The following is a 26,583-nucleotide window of genomic DNA, read 5'->3' as shown; positions in this document are numbered from 1 at the left end:
TCAATTTCATAATTTTAGACGTGGTGTCTTCCTTGAAACTTTAAATTTTGCCTATTCTATGTTCATCAACTGACAATGCATTTCCCATTTTAGGTGGAGTGGCTGAAAAATGAAGAAATTATTGACCCAGTCATAGATCAAAACTTCTACATCACGGTAGATCACAACCTGATCATTAAGCAGACTCGGCTGTCAGACAGCGCTAACTACACGTGCGTTGCCAAGAATCTGGTGGCCAAGCGGCGGAGCTCTACTGCCACGATCACCGTGTATGGTATGTGCTGCTTATGCCTGCAACACAAGCTGATTCCGTCACAACTACAGCCCAAACCCACAGCCTCAACGCAAACCCACAACCTCAATGCTAACCCAAGCCTCGTCACTAGCTCATAGCTTGCAACACAAGCTGATTCCAACACAACCACAGCCCTAATCGACAGCCTCAATGCTAACCCAAGCCTCGATACTAACTCATAGCCTCAACGCTTACCCACAGCCTCAGCACTAATACACAGCCTCAACCCTAACCCACACCCTCAAGACTAATTCGCAGCCTCGACACTAACCCAAAACGTAATGCTAACCCATGGCCTCCAAGCTACCCAACAGCCTCGACACTAACGCACAGCCTCAATGCGAACCCACAGCCTCAACACTGACCAGCGGGGTGGTGAAGTACGGTCAAATAACTCCCATGACTGAGACAGTGTGTGGCAGCCTTAATTCGTTCAGCAGTGGTTTCACAAAAGGGCTATGAATGATAATGAATTATTAACTAAATCCTGTGCCCATTTTTCCACCGGTCTGTGCTGCTATAGATGTAGGCCTCTGATGGACCATTTGACATTGCAATCTGATTGCAGGCTTCACTACTGCCTCAAACCTCCCTAGGGGAGCAGACGCTCCCAAGTTGTAAAACATCTGCTTTAACCCGTTTATGATGTAGCAAGAATAAACAGCATACACCACTCTGTGCTGTAAACAACCACATGCGTCCCGTACAAAGTATCTAAAGTTTTTTAATTAATGCACGGACTGCATGTAATTTCTGCTGATTGTTGGTTCACAAAATTACATGAGATGTGTATTAAAACGCACACATGCAGCAAGGAACGCTATAAAATAGTCAGTTATTACAGTATGTGTCCTTTGTTTTAATTTAATCCAAAGTATGCTGTATCAAATCTCATCAGAATCTATAGACAGCACAGATTAACAGATCAAATGTAAATGCAGCCTTTTGTTATACATGTTATACACACGTAGAATCTGGTTAACAACTGTGATAGTAAGGTAGCAAATGCATTTTTTGAATAGAACTGATTGCTGAGTGTATTTACTGACTGGAACTGGTGTTGGTGACTTGAAAAGGGTCATAATCCCTGCTTTGTTGTCCATAAACTTACAGCACCGTCAGTTTCACTCTCAATGTTACGTCACCTGTTTTGGTTTACATCAGTGAATGCATTTATATGCAAACCGTTTAAATGTATATGGGAAAGTGTAAACATTCCACTGTCAGATTTGTATGAATAATTTACTTTAGGAAAAGCTGAAATTTAATTCAAAGTAAATTGTTTTATAGTTAATCATAATACTTGACTTATAAAATCGTTCAACAATCTCCTGATACAATGATTTGTTCCTCTGTTAGATATGGAGCCATTGTGCAATATTCAATCAAAAGTGGCTCATAAAAAATTAATGGGGTCGCTATAAATGGATCCATCTGTATACAACAAATAAAACAACATTTGGAGCATTACATCCTATAAATCTACCACATTGAGAGATGCAACACATTTTGATTTAATGATTATCAGAAAAAGGCAATATTGAACTGAGCAGTAGTTATTCCCATATCACCTTTATTTCTGAAGCCTATAACACCATGAGTTTACATATTTCAAGAGTTGTAGTCCTATTAGATTTGCAGCCATTCAATGGGCCCCTTGGGGTCTGCAATCAGAGTAAGATCTGCTGAAATACCAATTAATAGCAATATTTACAGTCCTTTGTCAATTTACTGCTGGACAGGGCTGGAAATAGAAACACATTACAGGGGGAACTCAATAATTGCACCCCCACCCCATACAAATCTGGCCTGTGCCAACTGAGCCTGAGTGCTAGGGGGGGGGGCGGCGCACGTGAGCACCGACGAATGCATTCACGTTGTTTGCCCGTTTCAGCAGCACAAATCGATCTTATATACATGTGTCATGTATATTGGCAGACCTTTTACGCAATTTTATGCGCGTGTTTCTCCAAACGTACCGTTTGGGAGATCCAGAGCGTGATGGATGGACACTTGCGGATTACACATTTAGATACATTGAGACCCCCCCCCCCCGCTGCTACTACACTTATCCCTGCTGATTTGGATCAGTTCGACGCACGTAGTCCGGTTAACATTTTCACTCCCACCTCGGCGTTCTGGGTCGTTGCGGCCCATTTCCACCCCTGCCACTCGATGAAGGCCTCCCCATGCCATTTACATCATTGAGCAGATTGACGATACCTGTACTTTAACACGATGGTTAGTGTGCGCTGGTGAAGGGGTGGACAGGGCAACATCAGCTTTCACTTGCCAGGTTCATAGTGCAGTGGCCTAGCCCATAAATGCCGCTTACATTTTGTAGTTTCTCTTTTATATTTCCATTTGATGTTTTATGATGCTCAAAACCACTCTTACCAGGCGATTAAAACCCATCAGCACACAAACTTCTAATAGCTGATCATAAGGTCTCTTTCTGTCTCTGGTAACTGGTAATTTAATGGCTGATGTTGGTTGGCTCTTGTGAGGCAAATTGTGGTAATTGAGCCTATTTGGTGCATTGCTTTATATTGCATTTTAATGTTCCTGTGAATTTCAGATACGGGTGTCAGATGCCCCCGTGTTGTGTCAGTGGTGTGTTTTGATTGCCCTAATTTATGTTAATATTAAGGAATTACATTTTGCCCAATAATGGAGTCATTTGTTTTTTGTTGAACGGGACCAAGAGAATCTCTGCTGTCCTCTGAAGAGGGAAAGATAATCTTTGCACTTTCTATGACTTAATAATGCATGCAATTAGCTATTTAATGAGCTTAATCATTGCTTAAAGTAAAATTTTCTAAATAAAAACATTGGAATTTTACAGTAATGATCACTGCAGATTTCCATCTGGGAGTGTATCCGATTGCTTTTATTGTTATCTTCACAAAACCGCAAATGACGACCCGAGAGAACAATTAATGGACTGTGCTTTAGCATATTATAAACACTTAAGTTGGTCTGACCTACACAAACTGATTAACATTCATTTATTGTAATTGTTTATGCATGCATCAGTAAACATCCGCTTACAGATTAAAATGTGTGTGGTGTCCAAGCCACCTGCGCTAGGCTGATTGGCTAGGTATGCATCTGGCATGCGTGGTACTGGCCATACCAACCTCTTCGTTTCCCCCGCTGGCTTAAATAGATTTCATTACATCGGTTCGTTAAATAATGTTCATAACGGTGGTCGTTGTGTGTGATTGTATTTCTGTGGCTGAAATGCCCTCCTGGCAGTGAATGGGGGGTGGTCCCAGTGGACGGAGTGGTCGCCCTGTAACAGCAAGTGTGGCCGTGGCACCCAGAAGAGAACCAGGAGCTGCAGTAACCCGACGCCTCTCAACGGAGGGGCTGTGTGCGATGGTCAGGGTGTGGAGAAGATGCCATGCAGCTCCCTGTGCCCAGGTGCAATGCCTCTTCATTTCTTTGGTCAGATCACAGTGGTGTGGTCGTAATTTCACATGTTGAAATAAAATGGGTGTAAAGTTGCTTGAGCGCATATACACGTGAGTGTGACAGCACTAATAATAAGTGAACTTAAAATTATCTTTGTACCATCGTTTATTGAGTTTGCTTGAACTGCTTAGTTTTACATTCTTGATTGTGACATTGTTGGTTCGTTTCCCAGTACAGCAAATGCAAACAGGATGTTAATTTATGTAACCTGATGCATTACTGGAAAAGTAAATAAATGTGCTCCATTTCTTGTTCTGGATGTTGATGCAGTGATCCTGAGCTATGGCACTGCTATTTGTGCACATATCCCGAGTTATGCCTATGGTGGGCTTTTCCCTATTCATTCTACTTTGTGCATTTCAGTACAATGATGGACCAGCCATGTGCTGGATTACCCTCTGCTGGATTTGTAGTAAAGGAATATTGAATTTTTACGATTGGTTCTGTGCTGTAAATAGAGATGTGCACTGCCCCCCACACTCGCTTGAGCATGGTGGCATTTTGACTCTCCTGCCTGCCTATTTATGTGCAGCAGCTGAATTTTTCCGCATGCCGTGACATCGTCCTATATGCTGTGCTGCGTGCCATGGCAGTGGATGGCGGCTGGGTGGAGTGGAGCAAGTGGTCGACCTGTGGTCCCGACTGCACCCACTGGAGGAGCCGGGAGTGCTCCAACCCGGCCCCGGTCAACGGAGGCAAGGATTGCCACGGCTCTCCACTGCAGTCCCAGAACTGCTCCGACGCTCTCTGCCTACAGAGTGAGTACAGCTTTGCCACCCACGATTCTGTGCAAACCCAGTAATAAAGCATCCATCGACTCGAGCGCATGTCCGTTTGGTACTATCGCCAGCGTTTTACAGCCACACGGTTGTGTGAGCGTGCAGTCCACTGTATATGTGATTTCTTTTTTATTCTATTGGTACATTTGATTCGCTTTCGAGTCAAGTCCCACTATGACATTAATTAACACTGCCTTGCACAGTGCATGAAGCAAGCCTAGTCCCCGCAGACATAATTATTCTGATTTTTGCACGGTGTGCATGTTACCCGCTAAAGGCTGCGTTGTTAAGATTAATGAGCTGCTTCACGCTAATGCAGCTATGCCACTTTATCGCGGAGTGGTCCATGGCAGTTGGCAACTGGTCCCAATTTATTGCCATAGATAGATCAGTGTTGTGGAATGAGGCTGAACTTCATTCATAGGCTAATGTGTGTTTGCCGAACGTTCTGGATCTGTCAGGGATGAGTGCTGCATTTGATTGCAATCCAATTTTTACAGCGAAGATCGTGTTTAAAAGGAGTATTTCACTCGTAAATGCCATTGCTGTTGACATTACATGTTTTAAATAATGTAGTTGATTTCTAACATTATTATTCTAATGAGCAATAATTTGAATCAGGATGCATTGTAAATGCATGTGTGTGTGTATATCGAATTGTAAAAAAAGTATATGCATTGAATGATTGTGATTTGTGTGCAAAATGAGTTTACTTTTTTGTTTATTTTTCTTGAAACGTTTGATTGTCTGTCTCCTGCAGATGCAAAATACCGTGATGAGTTGTTTTATTGTAAGTTTTCTTTCATTTTGTTACATTTTGCTTTATTTTATTGTGATTTTTATTTTTTGAAACCTTGTTTCCCAGGTCCTGATCACAAAAAATGTAAATTAAAAACATAACTAATAAGTATAAATTAAGCATAATGGGATGCATATAACATAATGTCTCTACGAAACGTTGTGTGAACACGTATAATTATTTATATAAATGCTGTTTATGTTGTGTTACCAATTGTAGTAATATAATATTCATCTATTTTGTGAAGGGTCCACCGTTATAAATCATATTACATGTGAAGGAAGAATGGACATTGAAATGCTATGCTGTGCAATCAGATCCCACTTATACCATTCGTCACAAAACGTGCATGCAATGTGATATATAGTGTGGGGTTTGATCAGACCCTCTTAGTTCATGCTATAAAGCAGTGCCAATAAACATTAATTCTATTTTAACCTTGCATAAATAATTGAGGTTAATGAATACTGAATGTAAACTTCCACTTTTTACCTACATTAAATTACACGTACCTGGCAAAGCCAATAATTTTAATATATGAAAAGGAAGACATTTTTTACAAACCTTGTGAAGTAATAATATAGCTGTTTACCTTGATTAATTGGCATCCATTTTTGATGGTATGACTTCTTAAAACAGAATCACATTATATTTGTAATCAGTTCCCTTTCTTGATTACATTTTAATTTGGTAATGCCATGGGCCTGTTATTATAAGCCCTATAGTAAAATTTAACTGTGCCAGTTTAGTAAATGGCCAACTCGGTAGCACTGTGGCAGAAAACCTGACTGACAGTTTGAAAGGCGCAATCTCAAATCCTTCTCAGGGTTTGACTCGGCTCTTTACCCAAATAGGGGTCAATAAAATGAGTACCACTGTGACAATTCAACAGAAGTTGCCCTCCGGGGAGACCATGCCCCATCACAGGATGTGTAATTCCCAAGAACGGATCCAGGCTGCCTTGGCAGATTAGCTACACCCAAGGCCTGTTTGAGCAGCGAAGAGACACTTTCGTAAATGTAACAAATGCAATTGTCGCCATAATGGAAGTTTGTGAGATGTCGCAGCCCAGAGCAATGGTGTTCCTTTCCCTTCTGCCACAGCGTCGGAGGCTAGAGGGGATGAGGTGGCATTGTACGCTGGCGTGGCAGCTGTGGTCGTTATCACAGTCGGCATCGTCTTGGCCGCGGCCATTCTCTTGTACAAACGACGCCAGCAAGAGTACGGCTCTGACATCATTGAATCAGCCTCAGCCCTGACTGGTGGATTTCGTCCTGTCAACCAGAAGGCTGGTAGGCACGGTTAGTGTCCATTTCCTCCTTATATACATTTATGCTTACACTTGTTATTGTGAGGTGGTTATTCAAAATAAATAGCCTGCAATAAATTCCCCAAAATTACAGTGATCAGAACAGTGCAAATGTATATATGTATGTTGAACTTCTCTTGCACCGTACATAGACAACCATGCTAATCGGAGATGTGGGGGGAAGGATAACAAACTAAACACAAAAAGCAGTTCTAAAGAAATGCATTTTCCATCTATATAAAAGAGTGCAAAGCTTCAGTGGCTTCCTAATATCGGAAGGAAGAGCATTCCAGACGGCAGCAGAAGCGCATCTAAAAGCGCCGCGATGTAGTGACCATCTTTTTTCAATGGCTAGCCAAAAGCCGCTGCGAGGATGACTGGACTTTGCATGATAGTTAATGCTCCTTGATGGGATCAGCAAATGACAAGAAGAAATGTGCACGGTTACCACATAAACATTCTACATGAGGGGGTCACCCCCCACTATCACTAGCGGAGCCAGTGGGGGGGGGGGTGTCACGTGCCCCCCCAATGATCCGATCGAAATCCCTAATTTCAATCGGATCATTCGGGTTTATTAGTAATAAATCGGCATTTTGCGACCCCCACTGCCACTGTGTAGCATATTATTACATGCCAGAGACTCTATGAGATGATAGGACAATAGTCTGAGTCCATAATTGGCAGTAAGTAACGGCAAAGCAGTTATAAGTGACTCACAGAATGGTGCACAGTTGCGTATACAGTACACGACTTCCTTGAAGGCATACCTTCAACGAGCGCGATGCCGATCACAAACGGTTCGAATTCGTCCCTCGATCGATGGCTGCGCCATCGCCGCACACGCATCGAATGAAAGGCAAGGGACCAGTCCTTACTTACTAACAACTCCTATAATTATTCATGGCCAATGGCTCTGCCATTGGCCATTGACCACGATCAATTATTTATTTAAATTCGCTACCCGAGAACGGGGAGAGCAGAGAAACCCCTCGCGCAATCCTTTGTCATAAACCAGTTTTGTCCACCCATCCATAATCGCTAGTCTGGTTCATTACATGTGGAAATTGGAAAATCTGTTTAGCCATAAATTAAATGATTAGCATCCCTTTTTTTAAGCTTGACAATGCTTGCTGATTACCCACAGTCAACAATTCCAATTATGCCCCTACCTTGTAATATTGTGAGACATCACTGAAGCATGCCATCAATAGTGCAGGGGACTTTAGTTTCATTGAAATTGAGAAATGTATGGATGCAGTTAAGGTTATTTTTGTGGCTGAACCGTTAGAGCATCATAGTTTGTGTGATTTTCATACAAACGGAGTGAACGGTTTACTATTATAGCTTTTAATATTTTCCAGGACTAGCTTCCAACTCGGCCAGTGATTGCGTATATATACATACAACCAATAACTGTCCAAGATACAGAAATTATTAATTTAGAACACAGAACATGCTGTGGTATTATTCCATTGGACTACATTTTGTGCTTGGGAAACCTTATGGCTGAGTGCATGTGTGGTGCACTGACCCTAAAACCACCCATGTGCCTCACCTGCATTATAACTGTCACTCTCCACGCTTCCTAATCCTGACCCTGTAAGCCTCAAATACCAGATTCCTCAATCCACAGAGGATAAATCCCCACACAGGGAATTCAAAGGTGGTGGCGGTGGTGGGGAAATCATAAATGCAGTAAAGTTCATATGTATGTGTGTATGTACCATGCAGCCACCAGTTAAAATTTATGAAGCCACCGACTCTAGCGACCATTTGAGTGAATAATTGATATGGAAATGTTACTACATACAAATACTACATATGGCCTTTGTGATTCATATTACACTGTTTGACAATTATGTTTACATGCACCCTCACATTGTATAAATGCAAGTAATACATGCGTATCAAAGTGGGTAGGCCATTAACACATCACGTTCACATATTTTCCATTCTGTTAAATTTGTGAGATCTATAGGTTTCTAACGTTTAAAAAAAAATCTAATTTGTATGCACTTTTGTTTAAAAGCTGCCAGTCCAATGATGGACCAGATTGTAGTGTAGTATTGAAAAGTATGGGAGCAGCGGCACAGTGGTTAGGGGACTGCAATAAACCTGGTGACTTGATTTTGATTCCCGGTCATGGCTTACATGAGTGGAGAGTGGTATCTGAACCGGTCTTTGCCCACCACTTCACAGCCTACACTGACCAATGTCGTAAAGTGTGATCAATAACCCCCAAGACCAACACATCATGGGGAATCCTTCATTCAGCAGTGGACTGACATACGGTTGTAATTAATTATTTCATTTAAAATGAAATGTTAAATGTTCAGAATGGATAGTTTGAATATTTCTGACTACAGCCCATGTATACAGAGAAAGATTAACAGTCAAATATGACATTAAAAAGATCATATGAAAGCACGAGCAAAGGAAATAAACACTGCCCTGACACAGCAGCATACCGGCATAAATGTGGTCTGCATACCAGCACAACAAGCTAGATGCAGAATGTTTAATTGCACAACGTTAAAGCAATGAGCCACCAGTAAAAACAACATGGCACATATTACTTACAATTGTGTTAGGTTTGAAAACAAGTAAGGCTCGTTCCTCTGCCCCAATCTAAACAAATTTAACAACATGACGTGCGTGAAATAACGTCGCCGCCGCCACCTTCTGCGCTGTGCTCACTCACGCGCTCTTCTTTTACGCTTCTCCCGGCAGCCGACAACTCGTATCTTCTGCGCACGGCCATCCAGCCCGACCTCACGGTCACCGCCGGCTCGTTCCAGCAGCCCGCCTTCCCCGCACACGACACGGCACAGAAGATCCCCATGACCCAGTCGCCGCTGCTTGATGCGCTGCCGAGCTTCAAAATCAACGTGTGTGGCTCCTCCGGCCTGCCGCCTGCCGACGCGCAGGGGGGCAGCGGCCGCTCTGTCGCCGCGTCACCCAGGCGCCCCGCCCCGGACGGCAACGTCGGCTACGGAGCGCCGGGGCCCTCTCCGAGACGTGGCCCGCAGAGGCCCCGGCTGGATGCCGACCAGGCCAGCCTGAGGAGCGAGCAGGGCGTGGGGACGCTGCAGCACGGTGGCGGCGGCGCAGCATCTGGGGATGCTGGTGGTGCCAGTGTCTATGGGACATTTGGCTGCATGGGGGGCCGTCTTGTGATACCAAACTCCGGTAATTGAGACATTTTACGATGTGAGGTTTTCGCGGTTCTGCTGTGGAGACCCTCTAATGTGTTGCAGGGTCCTACCCCATGTTGTCTGACACACTGGCCGATTTTCCGCTCCACGTGCTGGGAGCGTCTTCACGAACTGAATTCAGTTGTTTCACAGTGCATGCATCTGTGATGGAGAGTGTTTTTATGGAATATAGAATTACAGCATATGTCCTCGTAATGTTTTCACCTCTACGAAGATAGTTTTTCTTTGGTGGGACTAGCCCACACCTTAAGAATGTGTAATTTTCACTACTACCTCAAGGCTAACAGTGGAACATGACATTTGATGCTTATTTCAGCATGAGGTCGATCAAGATTTTTATTACTTTTCAGCACCTACTTTTTAACCCATCACGAGTGATAAGCCAATCACATAACCGTCGTATTTTTACTGGCAAGAGAGAGACTATGTGGAGAAATCTTGAATGAGCATTAAAACTGACTACATAACGATGACTCAATGTGTGCAAAAATAACCTTCAGTTAATTAACTTAGTAATGTAGGGATAAGTGAACATCATATAGTAATGAAATGTACTGTCCAGTTGCATAATGTGGGCTTGTTTTTGAATGCATGATAAGAATAGGGTCACACATAGTTGAACAAACATACAAATCACGAGCATATTCTCCATGGGGTGGGGTGATAGGTGCTTATGGGTCGACATCATAGCACTTGGCTTGATAAATCTGGTGCTGGATTATGATGAGTTTGGAGAAGCCACACTGTCCACTGAAGATTGCATTTAGCCAATCTTGCCCTCGCCCTACTAAAACGTTGATCAGGACCCCCCCCCCCCCCCCAAAAAAGCAATTGCTGTAAGATGCTTGTGTTTCATTTCAAGCTTTATTTAAAATGTAATAAGATGTGAATAAGCCATTTCTGGTTATCTAAATACATACGTAAGCCCACATCATCCGGTAATTTAATTATTCACTGCTTGCACAAGGCTCTTCCCCAAGCTATTGACCGAATTTTTAATCCACAACAATAACTTGTTTCAAGCTCTCAAGGCAAATGGATATTATGACTACACAATCCGCAAAGTCATGACCCCAACCGTGAGGAAGGAGCCATCTGAGGATCCAATCAAAACTATTACCTTGCCATACATAGCAGGGTAACCAAAGAGATTTCTAAAATCAAGAACAAACATAAGATCCAGATCCAATTTAACACAGTACATAAAATTTATGATCTGATCCCATCTGTGAAGGACAAGATTCCTGACATGCAATATCCTGGTGTCTACAAACTAAGCTGTATCTGCGGCAGCAGTTACATTGGGGAAACTAAGCGACATGGCTCGGACCGTGTTCGTGAGCATACGGCAGATTTGAAACACGGTTTTCTCTAAGACGATGGTACTTTGCAAGCCTACTGGCTATCAACAAAGATTTGTTCATGAAGCCATCCATATATACAGACACAGACACAATTTAAACCGAGAGGATGGTTATAAACTCAGCAATCATTGGAAAGATGTCATCAACCACTTTTGGTCATGACTTGATTTGTGTTTTCTTGTCAACCTCTACCATCAGCTGTGTGGGTGTATGGAGCAAGGCACAATGATTGCCTGGCAGCCCTTTGATTGGTGAAGACCCGCCACCGGAGCTGTTGCTTCCTCCTACATTAGCATTAGCTGCCCCGCCCATGCTGCTGACACTTGGGCTACGCCCATCTTCAAACCTTTATAAGCATTTTTCCTTTAGAGGCAAACCCCCCTTTTACTGATGACGACCGCTTGTGTTGCGATTGAAACGTCGTGGTTTTTGTTTTTATTTTTATTAACCATTGCTACAGTCTACATTATCGACTGCCAGTAAACTCACTCCGATAAGAACCAAGCTACAATCTACATTAGTATTTTTAAAAAAAATTATTTAATTTTTATTATTTGTTTTCACTTTTTATTATTATTTTTCTATCTACGTGACTTTACCGAAAGAACCAAGAATATGAATTCCTGCAGTCACAAAAGTTTCAAGCCAAATAGTAATAGCTTGTTTGTTTTATTGTTGAGCTGCAAAATAACGCGACCCATAAACAATGTACTGTGTTAAAATATTAAGTACGCGTTCAGGAGACGCAAGAATGGATTGCGGTGTGTAGGTTGGCGCCGTGAGTCTTCACGTGCGTGCCTTTGCCTGCAACATCTGCTGTTTCTAAAATCTCTTGCTGTAATCTCCTCTGTCTCATCTCTTTTAAAAGGGCTGAGCTTGCTTGTGCCGCCTGGTGCAATCCCTTCTGGCCAGTTCTACCAGATGTATCTCACTGTTCACAGGGACGAAGATAAAAGGTATGAAGCAAACAATAGATAATGTTGGTGCTTATCTTACGTCACGTTTTATTATACCCAGTTGTACTGATAAACCGTATCTTAAATTTAGCAAGCACTGCTTGTTTGTGCTTATTGTTTTCAACTGTAAAATCTTTAAATGTGACAGTTCAGCAATTGGTGTTACAGAATGTTCTGTTTCGGCAGTTTAACTTATCCTTGTTCCCCAAGTGTTACTCATATATCAATGAACATTATAGTTACATATTGTATGGATTAACAAGGCATGTTTATTGCTTCATTTATTATTGCCGTATTTTAAGGCCATGTATGTATTCCATAACCATTTTACATTGCAGTTTAAAGGTACATCCCTGAAATTGCTTGCTCACGCCACTGGTTGGCAGAAGGGCCTCCACTAGAGGGCACATTAAAGGATAGGCTGTGGTGGGAAGACTTTATCCCACCACAACGTGAAATGCCAGACACCTTACTAGTGTACCAATTTATACTGCTGGGTTGACATAAGTGGAGGGATTTAACAGACTTGCACCATTAAAATTAATACCTGCTGTGGTGTGTAAACATCAGCATTGGGGAGACAAAGGTGACCCATGTGTGGTGCTGGCCACACTCACCCCTACGTGTGCCGTGCCACTCTTCATAGGTGCTCGCGAATAGCACTTGCATCAACAGACTGTGTAGGTTATATGATTTGGCTTTGTGTTTTTGTGTTCACAGGCCAGTGCTTGAGGGCAGCCAGACCCTGCTGAGCCCTGTGGTGTCATGCGGGCCCCCCAGCGTCCCGCTCCTCTCCCCCGTCATCCTCTCCCTCCGCCACTGCGCCGAACTAAACTCTGAAGACTGGGCCCTCGGCCTCAAACGGCAGCTCGACTCCGGGCACTGGGAGGTGAGCCTCTTGAGTATTTTAGCATTAAGTCAAAGTTTATCCTGCCTGCTTGATTGAGTGTTGAGTAATTCTCATCTGAATTAGCTGTCCTGAGCTAGTGGTGGAAGTTCCACATGTCTCTGATATGTGTGAGTTTACCCATAGGATACTCACTGGTGACTTAGCACAGAATGGTACTTACTTTATTGACCCGAGATGTTAAGCTGATTGACATTCCGTCATTCCAAATGTAAGTGGGGTTCTGTATCAAAGCCTGATATGTATCATTATAAAGTCCTTAATAGTGGATCAGATTGTGGCTTTATCCAAATGGCAGTGTATTGTATCTGAAACTACATCGCCAGTTATAATGATAAAGCCCTTCAAACAAGGGCACTTAATGGCACTTTAGAGAGAGTGCAGATAAAACAAAAGCCAAGTGAGTGCAGATAAAGGAAGAGCTGATAAAGAGCATGCACACACAGACACCAGATAACATGAGAGCAACTATGGGAAATAGGATAGAGAACAGATGGTTGATAGTGTGCTGCTGCTGTGGTGTACTGTACATTGCTTCCAAACTCCGCTTGCAAAATAAGAGACATCACGGAGAAAAGAAAGTGAGGGTAGTGCCGTGAGGACTTGTACTGCTGCCGAATAATCAAAGTGAACCATGCTGGAGTCATCGTTAGTGCCTTTGACAGTATTAGGCAGCGGCAGAAATGACTGTTCAAAAAGTGCACTGTTGTTAACCTGTTCACACCTTACAACCTGTCATTGTCTGGCCTCACTATAATGAGGCTCTCCTGCAGAGGGGAAATGTTCAAATGTGTGCCTTGCCACTGGCGTGCCATAGCCGCCTACCTTTGCAAATTATTGCACAAGGCCTTTGGCATCATTTGTATAGCAGATGGTGTGCTCTAAAAATTCCCTGCACGATTACCAGTTCAAGGTGGGTTTCAATCCACCAAACCTTTGCAATCTGCTTCTTGGAAACAAATGCTCCATGTGCTTTACAGCCCAACAGCGTCAAACATGTATATGCATTGGGCAGCAGGGTAGCACAGTCGTAGCACTCGCGCCTCACAGCAAGAAGGCCTGGGTTTTCATTCCCGACTTGGGCGCAATTCTGTGTTGAGTTTGTACTCTCTTCCCCCATTTCCGCATGGATTTCCTCCAAATACTCCTCCCATAGCTGCAAAACTCGCATAAAAGGTTGCTGTGCCGGCCATACATCCCAATGCTGACATTTTACCTGCAAATTGCTCATTTGGGATTACACACAGCGACATCCCTCCTACAGAAAAAAAGCTAGCCTTAAGGCTCAGTGAGGCTTACCTGGATAAACAAGTGTAATAATGTATTTGAAAAAAATCATAATCACTGTCATTGTAAAAATTACATTGCAGTGAACTGAGAAAATATTATGTATTACATATTATTTGCTAGTTTTGCCAAAAGGCATTTTTATATATATGTTATGATTTGGTTTTGTGCCAGGTATTTTTTTAGACTATAGACAGTTTGACTTAGAAAACAAAATCTATGTTCTAGTAACTCAGATTCACTGCAAAATAGATTTTGTATTTCAGGGTACTGTCACTTAGCTAAAGAAGGTCAATTAATTGTTTAATTAACACCGTGTTATTGAGCCTCAATGTTGAACAGCCTTGTAGTGCACTGGAGTTCGACTGCCTACTTGCTCACTCCACTGGCTCTTCACTGACTCGCTCATTTACTCGTCTGACTAACTTCTTCCCTCCCTCCCTGCATTGCAGGAGGTGCTGAGGCTGGGCGAGGAGCCTGCACGGCCGCCGTGCTGCCACTGGCAGCTGGAGGAGCGGGTGTGCCACGTGCTCACAGAGACACCGGGCACGTACGCCGTGCTGGGGGAGGCGCTCGGCCCGGCGGCCGTCAAGCGGCTGAGGCTGGCGGCGTTCGCGCCCAGCGTGTGCCCCTCCCTGGAGTACAGCCTGCGCCTCTACTGCCTCAACGACGACACCGAGTCCCTCGCGGTGAGAGCCGCTCCCTCCCGGGGATTACGCCAGCCACCAGCACTACTGCTCATCTTGTCTGTCTGTGTGTGTGTTCTATAGGGATGTAATTATTGACCCTCTACAGTGATTTGATGATTTGCCATTTCGAACAATTGTCGTTCTATTCAATAATCACTTATTTCTTTCACTCATGCTTACCATCCAGTTTGTATTATTTTTTTCGTCTCATTTACACAATTTTATTTGCTACATTAGCGAAACAAATACCCTCCAGAGGGGCTATATAATTTTCATGATTTGTAAATAATACATTTTATGTATATGTAATGAGCTGAGAAGAATAGTACTTGTCCATTGAACAGAGGTTGAGAGGTTTAGACGAGTGGAAGTTGGTTTTTCCTGAGCATAGAGCAGTGGTGGATAGTTAAGTGAGATGTGATCATAAAGTAGGCACAGGAAAGCCCATGAATATATTGAGGGCATTTGTGTAGTTGTTTTGCTTATATTGGAAGATTTCTATATATTTGAAAGTGCAAAGCTGCTTTAAAATTTTGTTTGTGTAAAATTTGAATAATTTCGTATACATTGATTATTTTTTATTACTCATAAAAATATACAAAATAATTGACAGTCATTGTTATGTTCATTGAAGTTATCAATCATGGATCAGCTCATGTCTGAACATTTTTAACACCTCAATTTGTCTTCGCAGTGTTAACTGCAAAGTTTGTGTCTTGTGAATGTATGTCGCTCAGCCACCCACGTGAAACTGTTTTTGCGATAGTCACAGTTTATCGGAATATCAAAATGTAATTCTGCCCAGCTGGTCATTAGCAAAGCATCATTATTTTTCATCATGGTACTTACACACTGAGATGCCTTGACATGGCTGATTCAATTCTCTTTTTGCATGGTGATATCTCTACTGAGTGACTTAATTCATACATGCATTAGTAGATTATTCAGTTTGGCTTTATGGTACAATTACAGCTCAACTATGGTTGAGAAAGCCGAGTATTTATATGTGGGGACATTGCAGTCTTTCGAAGCGTGCATTTCTTTATAATTTAATTTTCTTATTTCTGTTCAGATTATATTTCATACCACTCCAAATTGGTCATTTAATGTATTTTTAATGATGTTAAAGCCCAGTTGTTTCAGTCACATCATTTGTCGTTGGCCACAAATATAAATGTGCATAATAAATGTCAAAGTTCTGCACACATTGTAACGGATATCTTTTATTACAATGTCCTGATATCTAGTTTTGTGTAAAAGCTTTGACTTGGATCGCAAATTCTGCACATATTAAATTTGCCGACAAGCCCACTAGTTACTTGAGATTCAGTGTTTAATTTGCTTCCCAGGCTCGGCACAGCTTGTCCTGCTTTTATGTGAATCAAAAGCTATTCCCTGGGGCTGAGATAATATTATGAATAGGGAGGCAATAGTTATCAGTGCCAAGCTTGGCAATGTTATGTATGTGAGTGGGTGAATGTGTATGTTTACGTGTGCCCTTGCGCTCACATGCATGCGGGTGTGCACACATTTGTGCTGGCTCCTAACAGTTATGCAAGCATTACTAAATTCGAAAGGGAATAAAAAACCACAGTGTGTATGGGATATGTATGGTGACGAGATGGTATCTACCTCGCCTGGTATACAGGTTGTGGATTAAATCCCAACCCTGACGTGTGTATATTTGGAGTTTGCATTTCTCTCTCCCCATGGTCGCGTGGATTTTTCTCCGGGTCCTCCGGTTTTTTGCTCAACATTTAGAATCAACATCACCACGCGTTAAGAGTATTTGGCTGCTGTAAATTTCCACGTGATAAGCCACTTTGTTTCACTATCATTTGTGTCCAGATCACTTCTGAAAAAGAGCTATATAGCTCAGTAAGCCTTACCTGGTAAAATGAACATAAATATGTGGACATGTTTTCAGAAGAGATGGCATGGCAATAAGCCTGCTATTGTATAATCCCACTGACCCGACTTGAATTAGACATGCAAATAACAAATGACAATGGTTATCTCAATGTGTGCTCGTTTGCACTTGGGTAGACTTGGCGTAAAATTTGGCATATCTTGCAGTTGTGCTTCGTCAGCACTCCAGACACAAAGGAGACTGGGTGTGGTGCTAACCCCATCACCCCCTCCATATGTCACGTTGCCCTTAGTGTGCTCTTATTAGAAGAGCCTGTCCCAATAGTATAGCCTATCCAGGCTGAAAATAATCTTTTATCTTTGTCCTTTTTGCTGTGTGTGGTGGGGGACATGCAGGAGGTCGTGGAGCTGGAGAAGCAGCTGGGAGGCCGTCTGCTGGAGGAACCCACGACCCTGAACTTCAAAGCCAACTCAGGCAACCTGCGACTCTCGATCCACACCATCCCAGACGTCCTCTGGACTAACAAGCTGCTCAACACGTTCCAGGTTCAATGAAGTAGCTCACATTGTTCTTTTGAATATGGCTTTGAAGGCTATATATGTGACTTTACCGAAATAACCAAAGAATATGAATTCCTGCAGTCACGAAAGTTTTAAGTCAAAATCCAAAGGGGGTATTCAATGATGCACAACATTCTGTACCTGCATGAGTACATTTCCAACTTTTTATTTAATATTTATCATTCTAAGCCTGAACACATTGGAGGAATGCACTTTTTATTTAAAGACAAATCTTATGAAAATGTGGCCAATGTTAACTAACCCATCATTGTTTTTTTCCAAAAACGACGTGGGTTAGTATGTCGATTTTTTGTGTGAAAAAAACGTGAAACTTCCCACTTTATGTAACATTTAGCATACTCCGCCTAATTACATGAGCAAGGAATTGCAGGGCTGCACTTTTACATTTTGCTTCTTGAGAAGTCGAGAATGCTCCATCTAGAAGAGACTGGCCACGGTCATGAGACAGGGGAATTTTGAACGCTGGCTCACGGCGCTTTGACCCTTTGTTTGTTGCACCGCCGCCGTGCAGGAGATCCCCTTCTGGCACGTGTGGCCGGGCTGCCAGCGGCTGCTGCACTGCACCTTCACCCTGGAGAGGGCCGGCCTGAGCAGCACCGAGTTCTCCTGCAAGCTCTGTGTGCAGCAGCTGGAGGGCGAGGGCCAGGTGCTGCAGCTGCGCACTACCCTGCTCAACGTGAGTCCCCCGCGGCATGCCCTCTTGTGCAACTCTTTTCTCCAACTTAAAAAGATGTGTCAGTTTGTCATTATAATGTTTTACTTCCACTGATAACTTGAGTCATTTCGAGTAAATACATATGTAAAAAAATATATACACATGTACATCTACGGCCCTTTTATTAACCCACTGCAGGCTGAAAACCTCTAAACACCATGCATGTCATGGGGATTATTTCTGGCTCACAGAGTCTCTGATATATGTGCTTCCAGGTAATGCAGCTGATCTTGGAAAAAACAAATGGATTGGCTCAACCTAATTCCAAATAGTTGTGGAAGAAGAGCAACATTCTCTATTCTGCTTTAACGTGGTCAGAATTATTTGGTAAATGCAGGCAATTGGAGGATTTAAATCAATCTAGAACTCGTACACCAGGCCCTTAAGATGAATGGCTATTCGGACCGCATCATCCGCAAAACTGTTTCTCCAACCATGGAGAAACAACCCCCTGAGACACCAATCAAAACCATCACGTTACCAAACATAGCAGGCGTTACCAAAAAGATTGCCAAAATCTTAAACAAACACAAGATCCAGGTCCGATTCAGTACAGTACACAAAATCTGTGATCTAATCCCATCTGTAAAGGATGTCATTCCTGACATGCAATATCCAGGAGTCTACAAACTAAGTTGCTCCTGTGGTGATTGTTACATTGGGGAAACGAAACGGCATGTGTCGGACCGTGTTCGCGAGCACAAGGCAGATCTGAAACACGGCAGGACTAATACCTCCGCCGTGGCTGACCATTGCTATAACACTGTGGGCTCTCATGATATTATTTTTTCCGAGACCAAGGTGCTCTGCAAACCTTCTGACTACTATCAAAGGTGTGTTCATGAAGCCATCCAGATATATAAACATAGACATAACTTCAACCGAGAAGATGGATACAAATTGGGCAATCATTGGAAGGATGTTATTAACCAGGTAAAACCTTAACCGCTTTACGGTTTGCCTTCATATCCGCATCTCCAGTTTCTTCAGCCTCCCACTCCCAGACCCGCTCACTTCCCCTCCCCACCCCGGCATTTTGCCATGTGTTTATGTGTCTTAGCTTCAGCACTCCACTCCCCCTAGCCCACACCCCCACCCTCTCTATCTCTCCTCCCTGGATCCTCCCCCCTTCTCTTACCTATTTAGCCTCTTGTTACAGCAGCCCTTTTGCCCACTTCAGCAATTGTTTTCTTACTGTGGTTGTCCCACCTGATGACGGACGCTTGTGTTGCGCCGGAAACGTGGTGATTTAATTTATTTTATTTTATACCTACGTGACTTTACCGAAAGAACCAAAGAGTATGATTTAAATCAATGTTAATGTGCAATTTCTTTGAGGGACTGTTATCTTGGTGTAGTCTGGGACTATGTTGTTGTTTTTGCTGCCTTGCCCAATCTTGATAAATCGGACTTATATAATTAATGTTTTGTTTTTTCGTGATTTGCTTACTATTTTATAATTTTTAGACTCCTATGATTTTTGTATTGGTTGCTGTTGTAACTTGCGGACCTGCCCGTACTGGACATATGTGAAAAATAGCTTCATATCTTATCGGATTCCTCCAGTCTAAATACATATTCTGTTAAACCAAATTGTTTCGAATGAGTGTACGTACTACCAGGCTACCCAGTCTAACCTTATCCAGAAACCCGTACATTTCTCAGGATTGTATTCTCCACTTCTCTTGTGTCTCATGTCTTAGAAGACTTCCACCTAGAAACACAACATTTGATATGAGGGGTTTAATATTAGACACAGTGGGTTGTAACCACATCAACCTCTAGCGGCCAAAACCATGTTGTTATAATATCTTGTTGCTGTTGAAGGGAGGCGAGAATATTTACCTTAGATAAGCTGTATTTTGGCAAATGGTTAGTATGTATCTGTTAAAAGCTGATCTTTGCCAGTGATGAAACAAGATATTGAATGCCTGTGGTGGGAAAACGCACACTAATGGTGTTTTTTTTCTCCAGGATTTGGAATCTGCTCTGTCTAGTAAACTGTGAGATGCATGTCTGTGCAATAAATCCAAATGATACAAGTTACTACTGGCAGCTATTATCAGAATGCCATTGAGGATTTAGGCAAAAACTGTTCCATCATGATAATTTTATGTTAATTAAAATAATCTCCATATTTTCAGCAAAGTCACACCATAGTGGCAAAATTATATTTAAAAAAGGTTATGCTCGGGATGTTTGGTCATTTTATTTGTGAGTATTTTTTACAAGCGTGAGGAAAACAGAGTCTATAAAAACACCCATGCATGCGACAGGATAACGCGTACAATTTTCACAGACCGGTTGGTGACCTGTACTCTATACTGTCTTTTAGACACCACCTCATTTCCCTCTGAATTGGTTGGTTGTGGAGTCATTTGGAGGAAATCTGTTGGATGGAAAGGAAGAATGCGGAAGTTCTCGAGCAAATTCAGGAGAGAGGAGTCTCAGAAGAATCCAGGGAAAACAACATATATGGAAGGGCACATTCTTAGAGGTGAATGTTTGATGGATGAAGTTGTGTAGAGATGTTGGGAAAGAAACCAAGAGGCAGAAAATGTTAAACGCGATTTAATGACTTGAAGGAATGGATCCATACGGTGAAATTAAAGAGGTCAATATCTTACAGAATGCAGGCAGTTTGAGTCACATAACTGCCGTTTGGCAGTGGACTAAAGAGAAGATTGTTAGGATTAGGCACATTGACTTCAGCAAAATCCATCAACCAGGTCTGCTGAGAGCTGGATTGTTGACAAGTACCACCACACGCAGTACATTTAGTCAGTGGTTGCTGATTTTGTCTTGCAGGCTCCGAGTGCCACTGATGATTCCCCCACGGAGGCTGCCTCTGCTGGCTCGGCCCTCGTGGGTCCCCAGGCTTTCAAGCTGCCCTACTCCATCCGCCAGAAGCTGTGCAGCAGCCTGGACTCCCCCAACCCCCGTGGCAACGACTGGAGGCTCCTGGCACACAGGTTGGGCATCAACAGGTACGGGTGGACAGACAGGGAATCTTATATGAGGTTATTAAGAATAGACTGGGCATCAACAGGTAGGGGTGAACAGAGACTTCTCTGTGGGGTTAATAATAATAGACTAGGCATACACTCCTATGAGTGGACATTGAGAGCTATATAGCACGGTTGGCTACGTATGTGCACAAAAAAGTTAAATATACATAATGTTGGTTTAGAAGGATATTATTGTTACACTTTACGAACCATGGCCAACTGTTTGTGCAAAGAACATGTCATCCTATCAAAAGATTTTCTCACGTGTCTGGAAGGCCTCTAAATGGTCCATTCTTCTGTTCCCTTTGATATTTTAGAACAATTTACATACCTGTGATATAAGGCTAACGGGTCTGTAATTCTTCAGGTCTCAATGTTTTAATAGAATGATTGCGCCATTCCACAATGAAGGTGATTTATTCCTTTATCTGTTTCGTAAATAGGTTTTCTAAATTTGATCCAATAGGTGGCCCTGCTTTTGTCATGATGTCTACAGTTATTCCATCCGGTCCAGGAGTTACTCCTGTGAATTTCTTCAGGTGTGACATCTGCAGTGGCTGTTTCCACTTGCAATGGAAACAACTACTGGCAAGCAAGTGAACATTTTCCTTTTGACTGGAGGCAGGCTTGCTCGAATTTAACATTTTAACTTAAAGGTAAACAAAAAATAGATGTGGTACGTATTAACACTGTTGCCATTTTATCTGCACCAGTTGACGTGGTGTTACTTTAGTTGTCTTGAGAATTCTGGAATTCTGTGAATTATAAATAAAAGCAGAACCCTTTTTACTGTATCCCATCGTGGGGACATTCGTTTTCGATTAAGTATGTAAGTAAATTACCTGTTAGGCTAATTTTTAAGTCTACAAAAGTCACTCTTTTCTTTATCTGGATAAATGTTTGGTTAAACACCTGCAGTGGAAACAGCCACTGTCAAACCAGTGAATGCTCATTTTGGCTTACATTAGTCAGCCTCGACGGGTTTGCTAAAATGCAAATACCCGAATGAATTTCCTGGGTAAACATACTTATCTGGTGAGGCACTTAGCCTTAATATGACATCCAGCATTAGCATGCAACACAATTATTTAGAAAGCTTTCTGGGAAACAAAATGCTGATAATGACTAATGCTTAATAATGAGTATGAAAGCATAACATATATGCACAGCTTGTATGTCCGTGTGGTGGTGGTGTTAGCACCGTGCCCTATGATCCTAGTAACCCAGGTTCAATTCCTGGCCAAGCGTAAGTGCCAATTAGCATTTGTACTCTGGCCTGGACCTCTTACAGATTCACTCAGCATGAAATCAGCCTTGCTAAAGTGTGGCAATGCCAGCACTAGGGAGATACTGGGCACAGTGTTGGCACCACCACCGCCTCCACATGGTGGAGGTGGTGCTTGCTAACACTTTCAGTGGGGTAAATTGTGGGTGACCCACTAATGACCAAATTGGCTCGTAGCCCCCGCTTAAACAGACAGACCATTTGCCTACATTAATACAATGATATGTTACTGTTTATTTTGCATTCCTTGACAAAAGTATTGTTAGGATATCCATAATCCAACCAACTGGCTGACTTAGGCTGTTTAAATTATGTCAATTTATGTTATTTAAAACGAATATTTGTTTAAACATTGAGAACAATCCAAGAATGTATATAATACAATGTTATATGTACAACCCTTCATCATAAAACATGTGCTTTTTGTTTCATTTCATCCAACCCCAATATTTCTTGCATTTAGAAAAATAAACATCAGGCCATGACTGCAACCTAATAGTGTTAGCAACTGATTGTTGACATACTATGCATTTGACTAAACCAATGGTAAAGCAAATGGCGTCTTTTAACTCGTATCCAACTGGCAGTAATGCATGCACCGTGTTTGTCACTGTTCCTGTCGCATATCTGGGCTTTTCTGGGCTTAGGTTTAATGGGGAACATTTTATAGAGCTTTGAGTAATCATTACAATACATAATGTTAATGACCCCATGTCGATGTTTAAATGTTTCTGGGCCATCAGCACTTCAATTCAATTAGGCTCTGCGGTCCATTGATGAAGAAACGCACAAACTCACATGATTGTATCTGTCTGGTGATTGTAGAGGTCCTTTAATTATTACAATCGGCCATATGGACTGTGAAATCAGAGCTCACTCTGTGTGGTGCCTAATGGTGTTTGTTTAAGGTCCCAGCAATATGTGCTGCTAATGGCATACGTCTGACGTGTTTTTAAATCGGAGCTTTTAAAAAGACATTTGTAAAGGAGTAAGTGGACCGCAGTCTGTTAACTCCCCTATGTGCGTAGACAAACGCATTTTAATTTTACTTTATGGATGTATCCACACACGTTATCAATACGACTGCTTAACAGGAACACACTGACCAATTATATTTGGTATATATTGAAGACACTACTGTAATTAAAACTCAGTACTGCATGCGTACATTGTTAGAAAATCATATAAAATGTAAGTTTCAGACTAAATCCTGCATGAATTGTCACTAAAATACTGTAAATACGAAATGTGAACACAAAAACTATGATAAGTTGTACAGTTTCTTTTTTTCTTTAATGCCATGTTATTTTCTTGACGTAAAAATAATCTTTGCAACGTAGTATGTTGTGAAATTCAAGTTGGCATACTGATTTATTTATTTTTTTGTTAAATATTTAATTTCTGAAAAATGCAGGTGATGTGCATCGTACACCTGAAGTGAAAACAAAACTCAAAAATTCCATGTCTCTTTAATTTATGTTTAAGGCCCCAAACACATTTAACATAATTCAGCAACATATTAAATGGAAGCCATGGAATTAATCTTCAAACATTTAATGTTGAATTAAACTAATTCACATTGTGTAAAAAAACCAGGGCTAATTTCTACCACTAAGGTAAAAAAAATGGTATTATACTTTTGTTGCTTTTACTATATTGAACAAGATGTGTGTGATACTGCATTGCCAGTTGTGTATAAGGACCAATAACCAAAACCAAATACTTGTGTCAATAGCACTGCTCTAAAGAGGAAATAAATTACAGGATACATTTTGGTCAATGGCCATTTTGCTGTGAAGAGCCATTGCCGGAAACATTGCCTGTTGTATATTTTATTGCATATTGGATCTAACTAATTGGCTGTCGGGTGGTGTCAGGTTTAACGACACCTTTATATTTACGCGATCTAACCCAAAAAAACTCTTATGGATGTTGGTCGTGAACGCCTACGTGTTAAGCTATATTGGATCCTCTCAAAATATTCCATATTCTATGATAATTACGATGGATGTAACTGAATCCGACTTATCAGGTAACCTGTTGTTTCATTTTTTATCTGTCACTCCAAACGGTGGGATGTTGAGATGCCCTCATATCTGACCTGTGCCCCTTGCAGTGCTAGCATGGACTATTTCGAGACGAGAGGGAGCCCCACGGGGGTGGTGCTGGACCTGTGGGAGGCCCAGCACGAGGAGGATGGAGATCTGGACTCACTGGCCAGCGTGCTGGAGGAGATGGGCCGCAAGGAGGCCCCACACCCTGCCCTGGCCCATGCCTGAGCTCAAGAATGGGCGTGATAGCATCCATAAGGACACTAATGGACAGACCAACACCCAATCCCAGTGGGATGGCTCTTAAGCTCCATGCCGCTATGCAGCGCAGCCGAGAGAAAGAAGTTGCCAAGAAATTCAAGATGACTGTGAGCAGTGCAAGATGACAGTGTCTCCAATTGTACTATATAAACAAAAATGTCGGGTTAAAGCCCAAGTGTAACAAAGAAAATCCAACGGACCGAAAGCGAACATCGCCATTGCTACATTGTCCATTTTATAACACAAACAAAAGATTCCAACATATGTATTGTTACTGCTTTTTAGCCTTTTCCTTTAGTACACGAGTACATGTTTACATATGTTGGCAAGAGACACAAACTCACACCTGTCATAACACTCACTGTATTTAATTTAAGTAGGTACACTTTGAATACAATGTACAAAGCAAGACTTTAATAAATTACGCATTCTCTATATTTGGTTAGGGGTTACTTATTGGTATTTGTATTTACTGTTATTTAGTTGATGTACAATTGTTACATGTATGTGTTGCTCATTCCTTGGATTTTTTTATATTTAGAAATTGTATTGGATATTTATTTCTATAGTATACTGTATCTTTACCAAAAAAAAAATTTGTATTTCATATTTTATAAGGTCTTTGCTCTGCTTGGAAAGCAAGTGTGCATCTTTTGAGTGTGTGTCCACTGTAAAGCCTTAATTTTCTTAGCTGATGTGAGATCAAATGCGTAATCTAGTAAACTATGCAACCGCTGTCAATACTGCATTAATTGGTTCCAATTAAATGTACTCTTGCCTATTATATGTTTGAGTAGGTGTAATTTTACTGTATAATCTGGCACTCTAATTGTAATATGAAAGCGTTTTTACGGAATAAATTATATTTCCATTAAACACCTGTTGCGTTGATGTACTTAAATTATGTTTTAAAATATATTTAAAGATTTGAAAGCATTCTGTTTCTTGAATGTGGAATTTGAGTACACATATTAAAGCTTACATCTTAAAAATGACTATTCCTTGTATCAAAGAGTAATCTTTGAAAAATATAATGTTGGGAAATAGCCTAAAGACAAAAAAACCTCATACATTATATTGTAATGTAAGTCCCTTATTTGACAACCAGATACGTAGGTGTGGTTTGTATGTAAGGAGTCAGAATTCTCCCGACCCACCTGAAAGTCTGCTCTTCTGGCCAGACGAACCTCCGAGGCCCTCAACCCTGATGACCTTTATGGCCACCAAAATTGGCACTATCTGGCACCTACATACCCTCCCCTTTTGATAATGTTTTTTTAATAACGACTCCCTCTCTCTTGTCCATGTCATCCTTAATGAAAGAGAGGTTGCTCCCTTATCCGATTTTATTTGAATCCGTTTTTTTTATTCTTCTGAGCTTATGCACTGCGAATACCTCCATATTTTACAGCATACCCAAGACCATTAACCTCCACCATTGGTTACGTTCATTGGTTGAACGCATGCTTTTGTGGGTTCATACTCCGACAACAAAGCCATGCAAAAACAAAGACTATCCGTATAGCCTTCACGGACTGTTGGGGCAAGTGCTGTTAGCGAGCACCTACGAAGGCTGGCATGGCACACAAGGGGGTGGGTGGCCAGCACCACGCCTGACCGCCTTTGTCTCCCCAGTGGCGATACAGCAGCTGGGTACTCATTTGAGGCCGAGTCGACCTAGGGGAGGCCCAGGACAGGTTCAGATAATCCACTGGTGTTGGCTGTCAGCGGG

General features: G+C 42.0%; 1 protein-coding gene across 2 annotated transcripts in view; it reads left to right on the top strand.

Moving 5' to 3' along the window:
* The window catches only part of LOC144720659 (netrin receptor UNC5C-like), a 63,180-nt gene extending 37,453 nt beyond the window's left edge, over positions 1–25,727 (top strand). The window contains exons 5-17 of one of the 2 annotated variants that reach the window (XM_078597582.1): positions 94–274; positions 3,554–3,721; positions 4,366–4,530; positions 5,312–5,341; positions 6,454–6,642; positions 9,393–9,851; positions 12,110–12,197; positions 12,918–13,086; positions 14,844–15,080; positions 17,346–17,495; positions 18,043–18,207; positions 21,055–21,233; positions 24,656–25,727. In XM_078597582.1, the coding sequence (XP_078453708.1) occupies positions 94–274; positions 3,554–3,721; positions 4,366–4,530; positions 5,312–5,341; positions 6,454–6,642; positions 9,393–9,851; positions 12,110–12,197; positions 12,918–13,086; positions 14,844–15,080; positions 17,346–17,495; positions 18,043–18,207; positions 21,055–21,233; positions 24,656–24,818 (2,343 nt within the window). In that variant the 3' untranslated portion in view covers positions 24,819–25,727. Of the gene's footprint in view, positions 1–93; positions 275–3,553; positions 3,722–4,365; positions 4,531–5,311; positions 5,342–6,453; positions 6,652–9,392; positions 9,852–12,109; positions 12,198–12,917; positions 13,087–14,843; positions 15,081–17,345; positions 17,496–18,042; positions 18,208–21,054; positions 21,234–24,655 lie in introns of both variants that reach the window. The other variant, XM_078597581.1, reaches the window with a different exon arrangement.
* Positions 25,728–26,583: the final 856 nt, after the last annotated feature.

This window comes from Lampetra planeri, chromosome 9 (assembly GCF_965212315.1).
Source record: "Lampetra planeri chromosome 9, kcLamPlan1.2.h2, whole genome shotgun sequence".
NCBI classification, from domain to species: domain Eukaryota; kingdom Metazoa; phylum Chordata; class Hyperoartia; order Petromyzontiformes; family Petromyzontidae; genus Lampetra; species Lampetra planeri.
This window is presented reverse-complemented; position numbering and strand designations above follow the sequence as displayed.